This window comes from Papio anubis, chromosome 5 (assembly GCF_008728515.1).
Source record: "Papio anubis isolate 15944 chromosome 5, Panubis1.0, whole genome shotgun sequence".
Taxonomy (NCBI): domain Eukaryota; kingdom Metazoa; phylum Chordata; class Mammalia; order Primates; family Cercopithecidae; genus Papio; species Papio anubis.
The window spans coordinates 164,065,556-164,081,791 of NC_044980.1; the positions used below are offsets into that span (position 1 = coordinate 164,065,556).

The window sequence follows — 16,236 nt, forward strand, 5'->3', positions numbered from 1 at the left end:
CAGTCAATGCCATTTCCCCTTTCTGTCATCACCAGCCTGCGTAATGTCTGTTCCCACTGCCTGCGTCCCTCGGTCGGAATCTCCATCTGTCTCAAACTGGCTCTGGCCTTGCTCTGCCTGCGTTCAAATCCGGGTCCTTTTAACTTATCTGCATAACTGACTTAGTTTCTTCGTCTGTAAAATGGAGTAATGGTTCCTATCTCATAGGGCTGTTGTGACGATCAAATGAGATATTCCACATTCACACTCTTTTTTTTTTTTTTTTAAGATGTAGTCTTGCCCTATAGCCCAGGCTGGAGTGCAGTGGTGCAATCTCGGCTCACTGCAACCTCCACCTCCCAGGTTCAGGTGATTCTCCTGCCTTAGCCTCCCGAGTAGCTGGGATTACAGGCACGCGCCACCACACCCAGCTAATTTTTGTATTTTTATTAGAGACAGGGTTTCACCACGTTGGTCAGGCTGGTCTCGAACTCCTGACCTCAGGTGATCTGCCTGCCTTGGCCTCCCAAAGTGCTGGGGTTTCAGGCTTGAGCCACCGCCCCACATTCACACTTAACATTGCCTGACACATGGTAGATGCTCAGATAACTAGTCACTGTTACCATCATTCTTTAGTCATTTTTGCTGCAGGCATTCAAGTGGGAAGAGACAACGTGAGTTTTTTGTAGAAAGTTTTCTCTCCAGCTCCCTTCCTGCGCTCTTTCCCCTTTGCTGCTCTCCTCTCTGGATGCTGGAGAAGGGAGCAGAGCCTTTGAGCCCTTTTTCTTTACACCACTCTCCTTGGCCCCAGCCCTGGGTGGCCTCTGGGCTCCTGCTCTGTGTGGAGCCCTGGGGAGACAGGCTCTGTGGGCCCTCCTTCTCGGGCAGCTGTGGCCCGGGGTTTCCCTTTTTGTATTCCTCTTGTTTCATGCAGCCTTTTCTCCTCTTGATCAGATCTGAAACCTGCCTTGCCTCTCTCTGGCTGTGGTCGCAGCCCAGCCCTGGGTGGTCCTGAGGGCTTCCCCCTCTCCCGATATCAAAGGTATCTTTCTCAGGGTGACCCTAGGGGCTCCCTCCTTCCTCAAAGTCATTTGGAAGTGGAGCTGAGGGAAGGTGGACATCCCCGTCCACTAACTGCTGCCCAAAGAAAGTGGGGCCAAAGAGAAGATCCTCCTGCCTCCTTCACTGTTCACTCACTCGTTCCTCAGGAAAGGGGCTGCGGCCTCTGAGAAGTGAGGGCTGGGGTAGACAGGCAAAGCCCGAGACTTCTGGGTCGGACTGCCTGGGCTTGGATCTCAGCTCTATCACTGTGTGACTGTGGGACTTGGTTTTCTCACCTGTAAATTGGGGATAATAACAATAGTTCAAACCTTCTAGGATGGTGGTAAGAATTAAATGAGATAATGCATGTAAGGTAGTTAGGACAATGCCCAGCGCATCATAAACTCTAAAGAAATGTCAGTTACTGATACTTTCCAGTGGGGCAGAACTGAAAGAGGCCTCAGAGGTTACCTAGATCTGGCCCAGAGAGGGAAAAGGTTTTCTGCTGTGTCCCTGAGGCTGGGGATGGGTGGGTGGGAACCCATGGTTCCTGCAAGTGGCACCGAGAGTCACACCAGGAAGGTGCACAGTGGCGAAGCGCATTGACTGTGAAATCAGACACTGGACTCAGACCTTACCCTGCTCTTCCCAGCCATGTGAGTCAGGCAAGCCACTTCACCTCCCTGAATTTCGTTTTCATTAGCCAGTGAATGGTGTTAGTCATCTCCACACCACAAGGCTGTTGATGAGCTTATTAAAACTGGCTTGCCGGTCGGTCACTCTGAGCCAGGCGTGGGATAGGCACTGGAAGTCAGAGTGGTGATAAGACACACAGGTTCTTGTCCTCGTGGAGCTTACTTTCTGCTGGGTGGAGACCGACAATAAAAATAAGAGTTTCGGAGAAGAGCTCTCAGGAAAATGGAGCAGGGGGATGGGGTAGGGCTGGGCTGGGGAGGGTGGTGCCAGCATTAGACATCATGGTCTGGGAAGGCCTCTCTGAGGGGCAATATTAGTGCCACAACCTAGGAGATGAGGAGCCACTCTGGAAGCTCTGGGCAAAGCAGCCTCCAGGCAGAGGAACGGCATGTGCAGGGGCCCTGTGGCAGGAGCATGCTTGGTGTGCTAGAGGGGAGCAACAAGGCAGGGAGGCGGGGCTGGCCCACAGGGGCCAGGCTGTGTGCCCTTTGTGGGTCCCAGTGAAGAGTTTACATGTTCTTCTGTGTGGCTTGGGGATCCCTAGGAGGTCTTTAGCAGAGAAGGGACAAAATTAAATTGATATATTTTTTATTTTATTTTTTGAGGTGGAGTCTCACTCTGTCGCCCAGGCTGGAGTGCAATGGCATGATTTCTGCTCACTGCAACCTCTGCCTCCTGGGTTCAAGTGATTCTCCTGCCTCAGCCTCCCAAGTAGCTGGGACTACAGGTGTGCACCACCAAGACCGGCTAATTTTTGTATTTTTTTTTTTTAGTAGAGATGGGGTTTCATCATGTTGGCCAGGCTGGGTTCGAACTTCTGACCTCAGGTGATCCACCCGCCTTGGCCTCCCAAAGTGCTAGGATTATAGGCATGAGCCACAGCGCCTGGCAAATTTATATTTTGAAAGGATTCCTCTGGCTGTGGTGTGGAGGAGAGGTGGATGGGGGTGAGAATGGCAAGGGGAGGGGGCTGTTGAATTGTGCAGGCTGGAGGGGACAGTGGCCCGGCCGGGGCCGTGAGGAAGTCTGATGAGCAGGGTGAGATAATGTCATCAGCTCCTCTGCCTGGCCTGGTGCAGGCCCCTCGAATGGAGCTGTGCCTGAGCCCGGATGAGGTTTACAGCTCTTGAGAGCAGCATCCTGGGGGCTTGAGTCATGGGAGTGGGTGCGTGATGCTGAGGACCTGGCCTGGGTGGTGTCTCTCTCTTCTCCTTCTCCTGTTTCTCTCTGTCTCGTTCCCTCTCTCCCTCTCTCTCTCTCTGAGAACTGCTGCTGCTATTACTCCCCAAAGACTTTACATAATTCTGGCCCGGCTCCCTCCTCATGATGTCATGTGCTGAGTGGAGTCTAGGTCACTCCATCGCATGCTGCGGTCGGGGAGAGAACAGACTTCTGGCTCCCCTGGCGTGACGGCCAGGCGCAGACCCTCCCCATGCTGGGGTGGGGTGGTGAGGCTGCCCCAGGCCCTTTGGACAGCTCAGGCAAAGGCCAAGACCAGGGCTTCCTTCCTTTGGTGGTGCTGGCTGGTGAGGAGTGGGGGTTGCGCTGGGAGGCCTGTCCCTCCAGAGCTGGGGGCCTCTCCCCTGGAGCCCAGGCCCCAGTAGAAAGAGGCAGGCAGTCCTGAGGTCAGCCCCTGTTACCGGGCTGATGCTCTGAATCTAAGTTTCCTACACTGTAGAATGGGGACAAAGACACCCAATCTCATAGGGTTGGATGGTTCAGTGCGCTCTAAGGGGAGCATAGCAGGAACTGTTGCGAGGACAGAGGCCCAGGCATGTGCTGGGAAGGGCCGAGAGGGAGTCTTCCCCTTGGGCCTATTTGGGGTTATCTGGGCCCCAGCTCAGTGGCTTTACCTACTTCCTGCATCTCCCATCCCTGCCCCTCTGCTAGACCCCACTTCCTAATCCCAAGGAGAAGGAGAATAGGGTCGAGCCCCTCCCCCTTGCACAGGTAGGGAAACTGAGGCTCAGAGTGGGGTATGACTTGCTCAAGGTCACACAGCCTAGGATGGCAATGCCAGAAGGAAACTAGACCCGGTGAGCCCCAGCCCCAGGCATTTTCTGATGCATTTTACAGTGTGGGACGCCTGCAGCCCTGAAGGATGCTGGGAAGGTCAGGTCATAACTCAAGACCTGGGGAGGGAAGCTCTGCTGCTGCTGCTCCACCCTTGCAGACACCTCCGATTTCCTTCCACTATATTTTCGTTTTTCTTTTCTTTTGGGAAAACAGTTTGGTTTTGCAGTTTGTAGGAAAATTAACATTTATTGAGTTTTCTCTCCCTGACCTCTGAGAACAGAGTGCTAAGCTCTTCACAGCGTCATTTTGTATAATCCTCACAATAACTATTGAAGATTATACCCCCATTTTACAGGAGAAGAAACTGAGGCCCAGGGTCATACGGTTGGGGCCATGGATTCATATCCAGATTTGTGCACCCTAAAGCTCTCACCTTTCCCCCTCATCAGAAGCGCCTGAAATTGTCCTGATGCCCCCATAACTCCTCACCCGCTGTGGGGCCTGAGCTTTGCGAAGAGATGGAGAAAGCAAGTTTCAGAGCTGCAGTGATGTTTGGCCCTGGGGAGGGAGTTCACAGATGAAATGACAGGGAGTTTGACTTAAGGGGAACAGGGAGGATGAGGGGCTTGTACCCACCGCCATCTCAGCGTTGGTAAATATCCCTGACTCAGTGTTGACTAGGGCTAGGGGGAGGTGGAGGGAAGAATGTGCCTCCCCTTGTTTCTAGAGTTACTAAATTCTTGTTAGATCTTTAAATTTTATGTAAATTCTTCTTTTTTTTCCCTCTTGGAAAGGTGGGTATCGTATTTTAATTAGTAGTGGTGTCAGAGGAGGGCTAGATTAATTATTGGAAATCTCAAGTTCCAGATGGTTTTAATTTTCACAGCAGGGCACCAGGGTCTATATTTGTAATTTTTTTTATTGAAATCATACCTAGTGTATTTTAGGGGCACTGAGGTATACTCTTTGTGGCTCTAAGGATACTGTACTCAGGAATTTGGGGCTATGATTTTTGTTATGGAGAAGCAAGTCCCTTGTCACTGAAATTAAACTTTTGTGGGTGAGGGAGGGGCAGGGGCTAGGAAGCAAGGGGTCAGGAGAAAGAGTGCATGAATTGGGAGGGGGGCGGTCACAGGCAAAGAAAGCAGGTGGTACTGGGGAGTCAGGCACAGGGGTTTAAGATCAGAGAGGAGAGAGAGCTAAGAGAGGGCACGTGGCCTACCCAAAGTCACACAGCAGCCTACTGGGGAGAAAAATGTGGGCTGGCAGAGGGAGAGGAAAATTCGATTTGGATACAGCACACCTAATCAAGGGACAGTCACTCTTTGCCTGCTTGACGTCCTTGTTCAGGCAGGGCTTTGGGGGATCAGCTCTGGACCCCTCATCCTGAGGGAGGCTCTGTGGAGCATGGATGATGTAGCATGGGGTCTCCCACCCTGGGGGGATCGCAGGGGGAATTGGGTCCTGATTGGAATTTCTGGACTCCTGGGAGTTAATTACCCTTCAGTTTTGGTGGCCTCCATGGAAGGCAGTGGAATATCCTGCATACCCTTTCTCAGGGAGCTCGCATCTCACTCCCTGTGCCCTTCCTGCTATGAATAGCCAGGGTAAAGGTGCCAGGGGGCACTAGCAGGGGCTCCAGATGTTTGCTTTGCAGGAGGGGGCCATAGACCTAACTTTTGGAGGAAATGGCTTGACGTCCTGAAAGGCAGGGGAGGTGTGCGTGCACGTGCCTGCATCTGTGTCTATCTGTCCCCTTGGTCCCCTTAGCTACTTCTCTGTGGTTATTTGTATGGCATCTGTCCTGATTTGGGGAATGGGGTTATTTTTATGATTGTCTGTCTTGCTTTGGGTTTGCGGGATGGAGTTATTTGCACTGCCGCCTGTCCTGCTTGGGATAATGGCCTTTTTGTATGGCTGTCTGTCCTGCTTTGGGAAATGGGTTTTTTGCACGGCTCTTTGTCCTGTTTGGTGCAGTAGAGTTGAGGGGCTAGGGAAGGTGGGTGACGATGGGGAGAAGGGCACACTGGTGTTTAGCCACAAGGGCAGAACTCCCTTCTGGCTGGAGCCATCTGGATCCCAAGCGGAGCCAAGAGAGGCTGGAGGGAAGGGAACAGGTGATCGGCAGCGTCCATCTCCCTGCCTGAGGGGCAGGGACTGCTACTTCTCTGACTTCTCTGTGGTTATTTAGGCATCTGTCCTGTGGGACTTGTTAGGCCTCCCCATGCCTGATTTTGGGGGAGTGAGGGACCAAAGATAGGATCAGGGACCATGTCACTGAGCCTTTAGACCAAGCCATTGCCCCTGGTAATAAAATGTGTCTTGTTCTCTTTCTGCCTTTCGAAGCCCAGCTCCTAGTGGAGACAGACACCTTCGGTAGTCAAGTCCGGATCAAGGGCAAGGAGACGGAATTCTACCTGTGCATGAACCGCAAAGGCAAGCTGGTGGGGAAGGTGAGTGATGGTTTGGGATTCCTGGGAACGTGGGCTTCCCCTCTGGCAGCTCTGGGAGCTGGAACAATGTGTCCATGGCACTGTCAGCCCCAAATGGAAAACAGGCCTTGTGTGTGTGTGTGTGTGTGAGTGTGTGTGTGTGTGTGTGTGAGAGAGAGAGAGAGAGAGAGAGAGAGACTGTAATCTCTTTCTTTCACCCCACCCCATCCCCCACTTCTCTGCCCGGGCACTTGAGCTCACCAGGCTGAGGTATCCATGGCTATGACTTATGGTGCACACAGGGCCCTGGTTTCTGCTGCTGGGTGTGGAGCTCTGGCTTGCTTGGTAGTGGGAGGATCCTTGAGGGGCTCTGGGGCACCCCAGCTACCTGTCCCTGACTCTGGGAGCAAGGGACCAGCAGGCCAAGGGCTGTGACTGCAGCGATCGTTTTAATAATCGCCAGGGGCTTACAGCGCCGTCCTGCAGCAGTGGCCTCTGGAACCTGGCCGCCTTGGCAGCGCTGGGCCTCATGGTTCTAGCATTTCAGGAAGATTTTATTACTTTGAAACTGGCAAGAGAGCTGCATGTAACAAATTAGGGTGGAGGCAGGGGAGGGTGCAGGTCAGGGGGACCCTCAGGTTGGGAAGACCCACGTGTGTGGGGATCTGAGTCTCCAATGATGCTGCTTCTCAGCACCCCTGTTCATTTCCTGGATGCACTTCTTTGCAGAAGTCACGAACTGGCTTCCTCTGGGTGTTCGAATGGAAGGTGTTATCCACAGGAGCTCTATGGTAGGGTCAGGTTTTCTGTCCTCTTCTCTCTGCAGGGAGACTCCCATATCCAGCTTCGGTAACCAGGATTGAGGGGGTTCTGCCTGGATAGGTGGAGTAGGGTGGAGGGTAGGCCTGGATTCCAAGGGGGATGGGCTTGTGCTTGGGGGCAATGCCCTAGCTGATTATTTGCGGTTCATTACATCTTGTTGGGGATGGGGGAGATGACTTCAGTCTTGCTGAAGCTATGTTTTTGATTTTTTGAATTCTCCAAGTCTTATCCCTCCCCCCTCCCCCATACCCAAGAGGCTGGGGAGGATGTAACAGGCCAGGAATCTCAGGGCATTGTCGCATTATTTTGTTAATAATTACAGTCATAATAGCCTCCGCTAATTGAGCACCGACTTTCTGCCTGGCACTGAACTGAAACGCTCCCGGTGAATCCCAGGAGGCTGCCACCGCTACCATCCCCATTCCACAGATGAGGAAGCCGAGGCTCGGCCACGCCCGGGCACTTGTCCCAGGTCCCACACTAGAGCTCGGCGGGATTCAAAGCCTGGTTTGGAAGGAAAAGATTCCAGCCGCACTGCCCACACCAACTGAGGCTTCTCAAACAGCAAAATAATAGTAATCCGCAGAGCGCAGCTCCGGGATGCCGAGGAGTGGTTTTAATTAGTGATTCACTTTCCGCCGTTGCAAGGCCGGCCGGCCGGCGAGGGGGGTCGGGGCCGGGGCCGCGGACTGGGGCGCGGGCGCCGGGTCCCCCTGGCCTGGCCGGTCCCCCTGGCCTGGCCGGTCGTTTCCTGTGGCGGCGCGGCCCAGCCCCGCGTCAGGCGCTTTGTTCTCCTGCCCGCCTGGGCCGCCTCCCAGGCCCAACCTGCTTTGAGTTTTCGGCTCGTTTTTCTTTCTCCCCCAGGAGGGGCCAGCGGCACCAGCCAGTGCCCGTGCCCACGCCGCGGCCCGCCCTCGCCGTCTGCGCGCGGTTCCCGGCATCCTGACCCCAGGAGGGCCGCGCGGGGGTCAAAAGAGCAGCCCCGTCCCCTCGGGCCGCCCCCCCACCCCGCCGCCGGCCGCCTCCCGCCCGCGGGCTAGCCGCTGAGTCACCGCTTCCACAGGAGCCGGCTCCGATTTCCTGCCCCCTCGCCCTCTCTCCCGTCATTAATATTGGTGACGGTTCAGCTGGCGCGGCGCGCCCTGGCGCAGCGGAGGGAGGCCCGGCCCCGGTCCCCGGCGCCTCCCCCGCTCCCGCCCGGGCCTCCACGCCCGCCCCCATCCCTTGCCAGCCTTCTGTCTTCTGGGCCCACCCGGGGGACTCGAGGACGCCCCCAAATCCACCTGTCCAGGCTTGACCTCTGCCCCGCCCAGCGCCCCCTCACTCTCTGGCCCCCGAGGTGGGAATCTGGCACCTGGGCTGCGGTCCTCGCCACAGCCTCCCTGCCCAGTCGGGCCTCGGGTCCTGGGAGTCCCCTCCTGTCCTAACCCCTGCCACGGCCTCTGTTCTGGCCTCCTACCATCCCGGAAATCGTTGCCCCAGCCGCCTGGTGTGTGGCTTCTGCACCTCCAGGCCTTTCCCTGCTGTCCACCTTCAGCTTTCTACAGCACATACGGCATTGGAGGGCAGCACATGGCCTGCCCTCCACCCCCACCCAGCTCCAAACCCATCCATGGGTCCTCCCACCTTGCTATGGGACACCAAAGGCCCCAGGGAGCCTCCCTGGGCACATGGATTCCTTATGCTCCAGATGCGTGGCACTGAGCACCACTGTTCCATGGACCGGGTCTTTGGGCCCTCTGCGGGCCTGCCCTTCCCTCTGTCCACTTGCCCTGAGTCCTGGCTGGTCATTCCCGGACCCCTCCGTCAGCCCACCCACCCCGGAGCCCCACAGGCCCTCGCGCAGCCCCGTGCTGCCTGTCTGCTGACCTGGGTTATCACTGTTTGTCTTCCTGCCTGCATCCTCTGTCACACTGGGAGCTCCCTGAGGGCCGATTCTGCATCCATTCATTTGAGATCTGTGTACCTGGCCAAAGGGCTCTGAGGGCACCAAAGAATTAGAAACGTGTTTCCTGCTGTCTGTGGATTGACTCTTAAGCTAGAGCCTGAATTATCCACATCAACCCAAGGGAGTGTAAGCCCCCTGGCCTTGCTGAGCCTCAGCGTCCTCATCTGTAAAATGGGAATGATAATCCAGACACTTAGTAGACGAGTAGGCACTTGCTAAGTGTTAGTCCCTTTCCCCTTTGGAGCCGGGTCACCAGGTCACTTCTTCACCTGTGGGAATGCCTGGTCTCAGCTCCAGTGCCGACTCCTTTGGAGTGGCTCAGTGGGGCAGCTTCCTTCGGCCATCTGTGTGCCAACCCTGCACATCTCTGGCCACAGCAAGGGTCGCTGCATCAAGCCCTTGACAGAGCTTTCCAGAGGTCGCAGGCCCTTGCTGGAGTTACTCTTTCTGCTGCGTTGTACTAATCAGATGCCAGCTCTGTCCCAGCCCCTGCATGCTCAGGCGGCCCCCCTTCTCCTTGCTACCCCTCTGGAACCCATGTCACCTGGCCCAGGAGGTGGCGCTTCCTTTCATTTTGTAAACAGTGGTTGAGTGTCTAGCATGATGTGCTAGGCGTTTTTTTTCCCATCTCTGGAGATGCAACCCAGATTGTATTTTTCTCATCTGCCACCACCTGTTGCAATCACTGATGAGTCCTTTTTGGGGCAACATAGAGCCACAGACCTTTTCAGGTCAGGGGAGTGCTCTGCCCACCAGCACACCTTCCTTAAGATGACTTTGGCTGCAAATGGCTGAAACTTAATCTAAAATGCCTTAAGCAAAAAGGGAATACGGGGCTTATATAGCAAACAACAACAACAACAACAACAACAAACAGCAGTCCAGGGGGTAGTTCTAGTTTCAGGTAAGATTGGATCTAGGGGCCAGAGGAGGTCATCAGGATTCCATCTTCAGATCAAATCGAAGGACTAGGGCTGCAGTTTGGGAAGCGAGAGGTGGGAGGTGGTAGTAGGAAAGAGATCAAGTTCTGCTACATCATCAGGGTTCTGGGATGGAATATTCACTTACTCTCTACACACTGATGCTTCTGCCTTGCCTGAACTAATCGTGTCAGAGTTTCTGGGGGCCGGGCCCAAGCATAGGTGTTTTTGGAATCTGCTGTGGTGAGCAGGGTCATAGCCATGTGGTAGCCAGGGGCAGAGGCAAGTGTCAAGCCCAGGTATAGGGTGCTGTTAGGTGCTTATCCATTTTTGCCTGAGGTCATGGAGGGGAACTTGTGATCATCATAGCCCCAGGCTGGTTCCCAAGATTTGTGAATTTCAGCCAAAGCCATTCAACCCTTTTAAGTGAACCCAGGCATGCACTGAGCCTGTGTGTCTGGCACTGGGTAGCTCCTTGTACATCCAAAACCTCGCTTTGTGCCAATGGTGGCTATGTAGGCCTGGGGGAGGTGAGATGTTTTGATGGGCAGCACCTGCTCTTCCCCACCCTTTCCCCTTGCGGACCTCTCCGGAACTGGGCAGAGGAGAAGTGAGCTGCAGTGGCTAGGGCAAGTTCAAATCCCAGCTCTGCCACTTACCAGCTCCATCACCTTGGGCAAAACAATTTGCTTCTGAGCTCTGCTTTCTTCTACCAAGCAGAGTCGAAGAAGAGGATGAAATGCAGTAATGGAAGTAGCAATGTTTGGCCTGTAGTTGGCAATCAATAAATGGTTAATGAATGAGTAGGGAGACCAAGTGGGCTAGACAATTTCTAGGGCTCAGCTTGCTTTGTCTCCCTAATCAGTGTGTCCCAGGAGGGACCTCTCATAGCTTATGATTGTCTGTGGGACATTTATAACAGATCCAGGAGGGAGAGTCTGTCTTCTTCAGGAGGAAACCCCTTTCATGTATCATCCCACGGTTTCCATCCTCATGAAAATGCGTTCAACCCCAAATGCTCGGGGCACCTCTGTCTTGAGCTAAGGCCTGTGCTCAGCGACAAGGGAACTGAGAAGCAGCCCTGACCTCAGCAGGCACTTGGGCTAATGCGGAGGCGGGCAGATATGGAATTTCTCTGTTGGGGTGTGGGGAGAAGGAATAGGGTTCAGAAGATGGAGTACGTGAGCCCAGTAAGACTTGACACTTGAATGGAGTCTTGAATGAGGAAGAGGAATTGCCCAGGGAGATAAAGGGCAGTCCTAGAAGGCTTCCCAGAGGAGGCAGTTTTTGAGCTGAGCCTGGAGGGATGAAAGCCATTTTCCAGGCAGTGGCAGGTATTCTAGGATGGGGAAACATCATGGTGTAGCCTTTGGTCTGTTTGCTCCTACTCTTTAGTTGAGACCAGGCAAAGAACCTGGATTCAGGTTAGACAGGCAGCATCCAGAATTTTCCATGGGGTACCCAGAGCCCAGGGACGACTCCTCTCCACCTGCCTTGCACGCTTACCCTGGCTTTCCTCACAATAGATCTTTGCTGCTCACACCACCCATACTGTCCTCTGGGTCCCACGTTTGTGTCCCAGGCCTGCCCCTGCCTGTTCTGCAGCCTCCTTGAAAGATCTCATCCTCCAGAGTGTTTTCTTACCCTGCCTGTCCCTTCTGCAAAGTTCAGCACTTTGTCTGGAGGGCCCAAGCTTGCCCTCTGCTCAAAGGTGAACGTTCCTGGAAGCTCCAGCCTGTTTTCCACTTCAAACAAAAGGCTGGAACTTGCACCTCAGTCTCCACACACAGCCAGACCGCTGGGCTTCCAGCTTGGCTGGGCATCCGTCCGTAACGAGGAGTGGGCCCGGCCTAAATTTGGAGATGTTAGTTGGAAACTCGAGTGCTGCTAATTCAGGCCTTCCAACTTTATGTGTTTCCCACTCTTCCCCATCGAACAACTCGGCTGCCTCAGAGAGGAGACTAAAACCCTGCCTCCCCACCACCCCCTGTCCAGATCAGATCTAAGAGCGCCCTGTCAGGAGCAGCTGCCCTTCAGGAATAATCTAGCACTGTGTGTCAGATTCATTTATAAGCATCACTCCTACAGTGTCTCTATGATGCCGAAGTCATTGTTCCCATTAGGTAGGTGAGGAATTTGAGGTTTACAGAGTGGGACTGACTGGCCTGAGGTTACACAAGGGAAGTGTTAGAGGTCATTTGTTTTCTGACTCCAGATCTAGTGCTCCTTGCCCAGCATACCCAGGCTCCCAAGGGATTTCACACATCGGCCCAGGAGCCTGAGATCCCACAACCGATGGCACAGTTTGGAGTTTGACCATGTGAAATCTCTTGTTATTGGAGGCCCCCACCTTACTTCATACCAAGTATTAAGATGCACCACATCCCACATGACGTGTAATTTATATTTAACTAGATCACAGTGGAGCTGAGTTACAGCTGAGTTGCTGATTTAATGTCGGGTTTTATGCAAATCTATCAGGACTCATTTCTGTTGTACGCGATAGAACACAGTATCATCACCTGGTTTAAAGGAAACGAGCCATTATTGGCTCACATAACCGTGAGGTAACTTGAGCTTCAGACGTGGCTGGATCTAGAGCCCAAATGATATGACCAGTATGTAGTTTCTCTCCTTCTCCCCTCCTTGGCTTTGCTTTATCTGTGCTGGCTTCACTGTCAGACAGGATCTCCCCCCATGGTGATAAAGTGGCTGCCTCTGCTTCAGCCTTACAAACTCCTCCAGCTTAAATCCACCTATGTTTGGGGTTGCCTAGAAAAGGTCTCAAGGAACACTCTGACTGGATGGCTTGGGTCACTTGCTCACCTGTGAGCCAATCACTGAGGCCAAAGGGAAAATAGTGTCTGGATATATTGCTCTGGTAGGGATGAGGTGGAGCCCCTGGGCTATGAGGGTGGAGAGTGGGGAAGAAGGAATAGATTTCTTTCTTTCTTTTTTTTTTTGGAGATGGAGTTTCGCTCTTATTGCCTAGGCTGGAGTGCAATGGCGCGATCTCAGCTCACCACAACCTCCGCCTCCCGGGTTCAAGAGATTCTCCTGCCTCAGCCTCCCGAGTAGCTGGGATTACAGGCATGCACCACCACGCCCAGCTAATTTTTGAATTTTTAGTAGAGACAGGATTTCTTCATGTTGGTCAGGCTGGTCTCAAACTCCCGACCTCAGGTGATCCACCAGCCTTGGCCTCCCAAAGTGCTGGGATTACAGGCGTGAGCCACCGCGCCCAGCCAGGAATAGATTTCTGAATGACAGTGGGAGTCTGTTACCTAATTGGAGGGTGGGGGAAAGATGCAGGAGTCAGTAACAAAAGTTTACTCCACACATCCAGGAAGTGAAGGCTGTCTCTCCTGTGCTGCCCCAGCCACAGCCTCCTGCCCATGCCCCTTGTACCTACTGTCCCCTTTCTCTCCTCCTAACAAAGAGTCTTCACTTGGCCAAACTAGAGTCAGGCTCTTGAACCTTCTCTTAGGCCCATCTGTGCACTTTTGTAAAATCCAGTTTTAGCAAGAGCCGTGATAAGTCATTTTAGCAAGAACCCCCCACTCTTGATATATGATCAGGGTCCTCATCCTCCTCTATCACCCAGGTGATGTCTGGTCACCCTGGCCTGTCCTCAGCAAAAACCCTGTTAGGTGGCTTTAGCCAGAATCCCCCACACCCTCGATGTTTTCTCTTAGTCATTTTCTACTCTGCTCCTTGGTTATAAACCCCCACCTGCCTGTGCTGTATTCAGAGTTGAGCTCAATCTCTCTCCCCCTCTGCAAAACCTCCTTACAGATGTCCCTACAACGATCACAATGGTCCTGAAAAAAACCTTCCTCACTGTGCTTTAGCGAGCATCACTGAGTCATTTTTTTTCTTGAATACTCCCCCTCTCTCCCCTGCAGCCCGATGGCACCAGCAAGGAGTGTGTGTTCATCGAGAAGGTTCTGGAGAACAACTACACCGCCCTGATGTCGGCGAAGTACTCCGGCTGGTACGTGGGCTTCACCAAGAAGGGGCGGCCGCGGAAGGGTCCCAAGACCCGGGAGAACCAGCAGGACGTGCATTTCATGAAGCGCTACCCCAAGGGGCAGCCGGAGCTTCAGAAGCCCTTCAAGTACACGACGGTGACCAAGAGGTCCCGTCGGATCCGGCCCACACACCCCGCCTAGGCCACCCCGCCGCGGCCCCTCAGGTCGCCCTGGCCACACTCACACTCCCAGAGAACTGCATCAGAGGAATATTTTTACATGAAAAATAAGGAAGAAGCTCTATTTTTGTACATTGTGTTTAAAAGAAGACAAAAACTGAACCAAAACTCTTGGGGGGAGGGGTGATAAGGATTTTATTGTTGACTTGAAACCCCCCGATGACAAAAGACTCATGCAGAGGGACTGTAGTCAACCCACAGGTGCTTGTCTCTCTCTAGGAACAGACAACTCTAAACTCGTCCCCAGAGGAGGACTTGAATGAGGAAACCGACACTTCGAGAAACCAAAGTCCTTTTTCCCAAAGGTTCTGAAAGGAAAAAAACAAAAAGAAAAACAAAGAGAAAGTAGTACTCTGCCCACCAACAAACTCCCCCGAACTTTCCCAATCCTCTATCCCTGCCCCAAACTCCAACAAAAATCGCTCTCTGGTTTGCAGTCATTTATTTATTGTCCGCTGCAAGCTGCCCCAGACACCGCGCAGGGAAGGCGTGCCCCTGGGAATTCTCCGCGCCTCGACCTCCCGACGACAGACGCCTCGTCCAATCATGGTGACCCTGCCTTGCTCGCAGTTCTGGAGGATGCTGCTATCGACCTTCCGTGACTCACGTGACCTAGTACACCAATGATAAGGGAATATTTTAAAACCAGCTATATTATATATATTATATATATATAAGCTATTTATTTCACCTCTCTGTATATTGCAGTTTCATGAACCAAGTATTACTGCCTCAACAATTAAAAACAACAGACAAATTATTTAAAAAACCATGAGGCGAGTGGTGGCTGGTGGCAGGGCGGGGGCAGGGTGGCCTCTGTGTCTCATGCTTTCTGGTCGATCTGTGGTCTTTGCACGGAGAGCTAGGGCCTTGCACATTCATTCATTCTTTGAATTCAACATTACTCTACACCAGGCACCGAGAAGGCAGCCTTAGAACAGATGGGAATCCTTGCTTTCAGGAAGATTCCATTCTAATGGGTCATTGATTCAGTGGCCGCTTCAGTCATTTGTTCATATGCAGTTACTCATACCTCTCATGTGCCAAGGCTCGATTCCAGACCCTGGGGATTTATCAAAGAACGTGGAAAAAAATCCCGGCCCTCAGGGAACTTCACTTCTAGTAATTCATTGATTCATTGCTTCATTCACTCATTTATTGATGGATTCATCCATTCAATATATATTTCTTAGACACTTAGTAAGTGCCGGGCACTCTTCTAGGTACTGGAAACTCATCAAAGAATAAAACAGACAAGAAATCGTGCCTCTCAGAGCTCGAGTCTAGGGATTAATTGATTGAATCACTTGTGTCTTCCCCATCAGTGTTTTGCCAGGCACAGGTTGAACAAGGGAATATGGTGGGAGGATCTAGGTCAGTTTGGGACCTGGCGTGTCTCTCCTCAAACTCCCAGGGGCTGGAGTTTGAGGAATCTGGTGATGTTACCTTCCAAGAACCCATCCTTCAAGGTCTTATTTCCCAGGGCCTGTCCCAGGATGTCAGGGAGAGGCCAGGTTAGTCTCGGGATTGAGGGAGATTGAAGGTTAGTGAGTCCTCTGCCCTGAGATTTGGGCTGTGTGAGCAGTCAGGCTTAGAGTGGGGGACTGTTTCTGTTTTTCCCCTCTCCATGGCCTCCAACCTAAGTGTCTTCGTAGGGGAAACCATATATTCCTGGTGGGGCAGGAGATAGCCTGAGGCAGAAGGCACCTCTGCTGCTGGGGTCCTGTGGCTGTCACCTGCCTGCCTTGAAAACTCCCCCTCCAGGGCTGGTCGGGAGAGGTCCCCCTGAGACCCTGAGGAGAGGTGGGGGCAGAGGCAGTGGGAAGGGGTAGGAGTGTCTGCTCTGCAGGTTCCTAGCCGGGGTTGGCATTCCACTTCTTCCGAGCATAGCTCTTGGTCTTGCCTCGCTCTCTGCGTCATGAAGCCTTATCCCTTCACCCCGGGCCCTGTCCTGCATGTCTGTGGCTCGCCCTCCTGCCCATCACAGCACGTTTCTGTAGAGTTTTGTGAAGCTCTTTAGCTGCACATCTCATGGTGTTCTCAGGATGCCATTATTATCCCCATTTTATAGATGAGGAGAACTGAGGCTCAATAACATTACGCCACTTCTCCAAGATCACAGAATGAGAAAGCGGAAGCGGGTGGGCCTGTGTCCAAATCTTAACCTCTCTG

At 53.2% G+C, this 16,236-nt stretch overlaps 1 protein-coding gene across 1 annotated transcript in view; it reads left to right on the top strand.

The window, feature by feature from the left end:
• FGF18 (fibroblast growth factor 18) overlaps positions 1-14,836 on the top strand; it is a 37,839-nt gene extending 23,003 nt beyond the window's left edge. Inside the window, exons 4-5 of the mRNA XM_003900512.2 lie at positions 6,079-6,185; positions 13,760-14,836. Of these exons, the coding sequence (XP_003900561.1) occupies positions 6,079-6,185; positions 13,760-14,026 (374 nt within the window). The 3' untranslated portion in view covers positions 14,027-14,836. The remainder of the gene's footprint in view (positions 1-6,078; positions 6,186-13,759) is intronic.
• The last annotated feature ends 1,400 nt before the right edge of the window (positions 14,837-16,236 follow it).